Source organism: Acyrthosiphon pisum, chromosome A3 (genome assembly GCF_005508785.2).
Source record: "Acyrthosiphon pisum isolate AL4f chromosome A3, pea_aphid_22Mar2018_4r6ur, whole genome shotgun sequence".
NCBI classification, from domain to species: Eukaryota; Metazoa; Arthropoda; class Insecta; order Hemiptera; family Aphididae; genus Acyrthosiphon; species Acyrthosiphon pisum.
In genome coordinates, this window is record NC_042496.1 from 30,078,658 (window position 1) to 30,084,957 (window position 6,300).

Here is a 6,300-nt window from a genome sequence, read left to right on the forward strand (position 1 = left end):
GAAATTTGAGTTCGGAGTTTCGGACACATACATATTTTATTCTTAATTCTTAAACATCCCCCCCCCCCCCCCCCATTATCACTTAACATTTTGGTTTCGTTGAATTTGTTATCAAAGCAACCAAAACTTAGCGACTGCATTTAATATTATAATTATAATAATAAATAGTACCATCTTAACGAGTCTAAATGTATAAATTAATTAACAACATTCCATGTGACTAAAATTCAAATTACCGTAACCAGTTGTGTAAAAGCAAATAGTGACCCACACACATATTGCCGTCCATGTCCAATGGCTGAATGTCGAATATAGAGCTTGTTCCAATATATAATAAGGTCTATGTCTCACATAAAATAAAGCACCGTAAAACTGTACCCACAAACAGACCACAACTACAACTAACGTTCCTCCGTAGACAGTAAACTAAAACATAAAAATCGCAGTCCATAATATGATTTCAATTCATAAACGATAATAGATATGTCTGTACTCGATATTTACCACTGATAATTTTTTTTTTGTCTGTTTCAATTTATTAGAAACCAAGCTCATTGCCAACCCGACAAAAAAAGGGGTGGCTCTCATGTGACTTGCTCTGTAAGACTCATTAAACGTTGTAGAAGTTCTGGGGTTTTCTAAAAATCTGAAATTAGGTAGTTTTGTATTTAATAGCTACCTACATGTTTAATTCTATAGCTCAACGGTTTAATAATTGGCCTCTGTATCATTAAAATGTCTATTTATATTATATGATAACACAGATAACGAGAAGACTTCTCGTGTTCAAAAAACAGCATTAAAAATTAATTATGTTTTCGTTTATGAGAATAGACTGTTTATGTACATAGACTGCAACACGACAGAACACGGCTGCTTCTATTTACAGCCGTGCGTGAGAATAAACTCATCAAATTTAAAATTTTACAGCATTTTGAGTCACACAAATGACATAGGTACATAATATTGATAAATATAAAGTAATATACACTATATTAATAATAGACACATAATATTATAATGTATTGGTAATAATCGTATGGGTGTTATTTTAGGGCTGGTGGTATTTTCGGTATTTTAGAATACCGGTATACAGTGAATCGGTGATTACCGTTATCAACGATGATACCGTCCCACGGTAATTACCAAAAATACCGTATGCCTACATTTATTATTTTTATATAATCAATATGACATAATATTATAATAGCCATATCATAGGTTGGAAACTTGGAAACACTAATTAATTCACCGAGATCCGTTAGTTGCCGAGATATGGTACTATGGTATTTTTGATAACTACCTAGGTATGGTATTTTCGATAGCTGCCTAGGTATGGTATTTTCAGTAATAACCGAAGATACCGTATAGCCGGTATTACCGTAAATTCCGGTAGTAAACAAATACCGGATACCGGCATCAACTTTTAAATACAACCAGCCCTAATTTATTTCTAAAATACCTCAAAAATCAATTCGAATTTACTTGGTTGGATATTAAAATATTATCACTGCATAGTGCATTTTACTTACGGAATGTGCACTTTAAGTATTCCATCACTTTTATTCAAAATCGTGCTTATAAATGGCGTAAATGTCGACGCAATAACAATGGTAGAGAGCAATCCAATTCCGTATTTAGTGTTCTTTGTGTAAATGTAAACCAAAATAACTCCAACTATGAAGAACTGAAGGTCACACGATATGTACCAGCTCACTATTAGGCACTATTTAATATTAAATATTAGGTAGGTACTCTTAAAATATAGGCTTATATAGTTTTTGTAGACATGATTTCCTTTTTAACTAGGTACAATGTATTTACTTTAGGTACAAATATAATATATAAGTCTTACTTCATACTTGGCGTCTATAAGATTACTCATAAAAAGCAGATTGGTCCACCAATACTTTTTACATGTCTCGGCTTCACTCCAGGTTTTTTGGGGCCACAGTGGTCCGTCTCCAAGATGAGGTACGATATTAGCTGTGATCACCATTATTGCACAATAAGCCGGTAACATTCTAAATAATAATTTAAGATTGTGTTTATTATTGATAGCAAATATTTTCCCTACGCCCTAATATTATGAACCACTAGTTTAAATTACTAACGTAAAATTTCATTCGATTTAACAGTGTATAGATATGACAAAATCGTTTTACCTTACTATTCGGTAGATAACCGGTGACGCAAGCTTTATCCATACTGATCCAGCTTTCAGGAATATTGGAGAGATTGTAATGTACAAGATAAAACCACTAAAGTAGAAAAACGGATCTACTAGATTCATACTAGTCAATAATATATCAGGTCCATGTATGTAAATCTATAATTGTGAGAAGTAATTTAATTAATGGTATTTAGAATATTTAGAATAATATTTAGAATAATTTAAAACTATTATTATTTGAACAGAGTTTAAGTAATATAGTTGAAAAAAATAAGCCTACAATATATCTAGTAAAATTAACTAAATAGATAACAGATATAATGGAAGTCTGCCTAAAATAATTTCTTCGTTAAAAAATAAAATACTAACTTTGTACCTAATAGTTTTGCATCTTAAGTAATGTGTTTATATTTTTACTCGAAAAGGTTAAATCTCTATACATATATAAAAACTAATGTATATCTGTGTGTTCATATTACCATGGTAACCAACCCCGGGAGGTGAATTTAAATCAATTAAAAAAATAAAATAAAAAATTAACTTTTTAACTTAACCTTTGGAGAACAGATATAATGGAAGTCTGCCTAAAATAATTCCTTCGTTAAAAATTAAATTACTAACTTTGTACCTAATAGTTTTGCTTCTTAAGTAATGTATATTTATAATTTTACTGGAAAAGGTGAAATCTATATATATATATACAAATGAAGGCATGTCTGTGTGTCCATATTACCATGGTAACCAACCCCGGGAGGTGAATTGATTTAAAAGGAAGGAAATGTATTTTATATGTATTTTTTTAAATAATATGTTAGGCAATATCCAAATTCCACATATTTTGTATTTCCCGCAATGTCAATGTGTCTGAGGAATGAGGATCCACGCTGGAAATTTTACAGAGTACCTAGGTAGTAATTTAAGAATTGTAGAAATCGGGATCGAGATTGTTAATTGATTAAGATAGGCACTACCTATACTCATACTGGATACTGTCATCAATATAGAAGAAAATAACCGAAGGTACTTTATGCGTGATGTAAGGTGTAATAAAGGAAAGGTGAAATAGATTAATTTATCATTTACACATATAACTAAATAGGTAACTTACCTATAGTTATATGTCTGCTTAAAATTTTTTAGAGGTACGTGGTGCCTTATATTTTTTTACCTAGTCTTCCCGAGTATTTTTCAACTAGCTCGGCGTCACTGTAGGTAAGTATGTAGCATACGGGGAATAACACATCATAGGTATTTTATAACTGTTGTTTTTTAATATATTCTTAACTCACATTTTCGACAAATTTAGGATGACTCATAGGATTTCCTGCTAAATACATGAATCTGTGACCAAATAAAATGAATATCATGGTTACCACTTTCAGACCATTCAGAATATTTAATTCGTTCGTTTTATCATATTTTAATAATTCTTTGACAGACTTGATAAATGAAAATGAAATGAAGAATTCATCATCTGTAAAACAAAAAATAAGTTACACCACAGAATATAATACATTTTTACACGATTGAGCGACACATCACTCTCATTACACTATTGTTGAACGATTTTGATTGAACGATTTTAAGTTTATCATAATTTTACTAAAAATCTAAAATATTCTTAATTTTTTTTTAATATTTTGATATTTATTTCATAGAAATATAATAATAATTTTCAAAATGCATGAATAAGTTCGTAGATAATATATCATAATAATTATATAACATAATATGTGAATAAACTTGCATTATAGATTTTCAGAACTATCTAAACCATTATTTAAGTATCAGTTTTTTATGAATAAATTAAGTATCTATTCATATTAACTGGTCGTTGTAAACACAGTAATAAGTATGATATTTTTTGGAAACAGGTATATAGAGTATAGTGATATATTTTAAATGTCTATGGTGAAAATTGCAAATCAACTACTATAAGTATAATTGTATACATATTGTATAGGTTTTCACACACACGATTGACGTCTTTAAGTACTTACTTATATATTCGCGACCTTCCCTACAAGTACAATCGGTAAAAAAAATTGTAATCTGATATAATACATTTAAAAAACCACAATATCATTGCTATGGATTTCCTGTTTAGATGATAATGTAAAATTAAATATAGCATACTCATAAGTATAAAGGATTCGAATATTTGATAATATGCTAACAAATTGTTAAGCCACTCACCTGATAAGGTTTTATGTTGTTGACGCGATAGTTTTATGAAATGACAAACGGTCACACCACAGCAGATCATAACAAGTAGTACAAAAAATGCACTAAAAAATAAATAAAATAAACAACAACATTATTTTTAAATCATTATGATAACACACGATAAGATAATTTTTCCAAAACACGTAACATATTATAATATTGAATTCAAATACAATATTCCCGTTAAAAAACATAATATAACTGTGATACGTTAATATTGGTTATAATTAAGTATATAAATATATTTTATTTCATTATTTCCAGCCTTCCAGGTTGGTTGGAGGAAAGTCAATAGCATTCAAACCGGGGAAGACACTGTGTTGTATGGTAGTTTTCGACTTTTCGAGTATACCTCGTCATTGAGTAGGTCACTTTAATGGATGTTTTACGGTATTAATATTCCTCTTTAACCACATATTTGTTTGTTCTTCCCGATTATCTAGTAGGTATCTAAATTGCTAGGAAGTTTCCACTTTTGACCCCTCCAAGAACAAGCTGGGTCCAATTTTCTACCAGAAACCTCCCTGGAAGTCGATGATTGGAGCATTTTTCTAGTAAGTATAAGAAGTGACTTCGGACACCAATTAAAGACACACATCATCATTGTGAAACCAAACATTCTCTGTTCTCATCACTCTGCTTAGAATCTAATAGATTTTTAATTGTCATATAAATTTCCATTATTGTTCATAAGCCGTAAACCGAGCTTTTAAAGAAATAAAATCATATATTCTATTACAATATACTTAACCGGTTAGAATGCGTGTAACATGTAATATTTTCTAGTACATTGTCAATGTTTTTTTCAACCTAAGTCATGGTCACCATTTGTAGTTATGAATATATTTTATTTTCTAACGTATTTACTATCATTGTCTTTGTTTTAAATAAATAAATATTAATATTATAAAACAGTTTTATCAATAATCGCAAAACTGACATATTATTTTAAATGCTTGCCAAATAAATGTGGTTTCGTAAATTGTAAATATTTTATGTTTTACAGCACGTCAGCATATGCCAATGGCACAATGCTATCTGCTATTATATTGAATACTATAGAATAGGTACTAGATGTAGGTACGTGTACATCGACAACATTGATGACGCATCTCTTTAGGCTGTCCTTATCCCGGTTGATTGTGTTTTTTTTGCCTCATTCGAAAGAAATAATTGATTATTTGTATTTATATAATTCACCAGAGATACCAGAATTTATTGTATTTTATAATTTATGTTAAAAATGTATTTATTTCACGGAAATCAGAATGTTCAGTCTTTCTATACTGTCAAAACTAAAATATTGTTTTTGTTTAAGTTATAGTCGAATTACCTGGTTAAGAAATACGCCATGTCGTAAGGATACATATCTCCACTCACAGTACAGAGTATCGGGTCTACTTGGACGACAGCTTTGAAATTCTCCGGTAAAAACACCTTGTCAAATTCATTTTGTAACGACGTCTGTAGATCTGACGCTGAACAAGAATCCGGTATGCATATCCCTAAATTCAAACTGTTTCGTTTGATTAGATCCGGAGAATCGACCCACTGAAAAAAAATGTCCAATTCGTATCTATTATAGTACTTTGGCATAATACAATGTGTTGAGTGCTTTTTTTCTTTTTTCAAATTCAATTTTAGACGGCACAGCAATCAATTAATATTATGATGAATACTTGTCAACATGTTATAATATTTTATACGAAATATTCTGTTTTAATATTCTTACTGTATATAAACTAATAATTGTTCGTGATATTTGTTAATGGTGGTAGGAACTTCTCAAGTGGATATCAAGTATTACAACTACGTACCCCAAGTATTGTTTTCCACGCGTGATTGTCGCCAACATTGTTAATGTTTTCCGTTCCTTTTAAAAAAACTGGTAATTTTTCCCC

The 6,300-nt window shown here is 30.0% G+C and overlaps 1 protein-coding gene across 3 annotated transcripts in view; it reads right to left on the reverse strand.

Annotated features, from left to right (window-relative positions):
- Positions 1 to 6,300, reverse strand: part of LOC100570184 (nose resistant to fluoxetine protein 6) — a 125,830-nt gene that overhangs the window by 2,785 nt on the left and 116,745 nt on the right. For all 3 annotated transcript variants that reach the window (XM_029491230.1, XM_029491228.1, XM_029491229.1), the window contains 6 exons: positions 3,463 to 3,647; positions 2,166 to 2,329; positions 1,856 to 2,024; positions 1,533 to 1,726; positions 505 to 646; positions 237 to 426 (listed from right to left, as the gene is read on the reverse strand). In XM_029491230.1, coding sequence (XP_029347090.1) covers positions 237 to 426; positions 505 to 646; positions 1,533 to 1,726; positions 1,856 to 2,024; positions 2,166 to 2,329; positions 3,463 to 3,647 — 1,044 coding nt within the window. The remainder of the gene's footprint in view (positions 1 to 236; positions 427 to 504; positions 647 to 1,532; positions 1,727 to 1,855; positions 2,025 to 2,165; positions 2,330 to 3,462; positions 3,648 to 6,300) is intronic.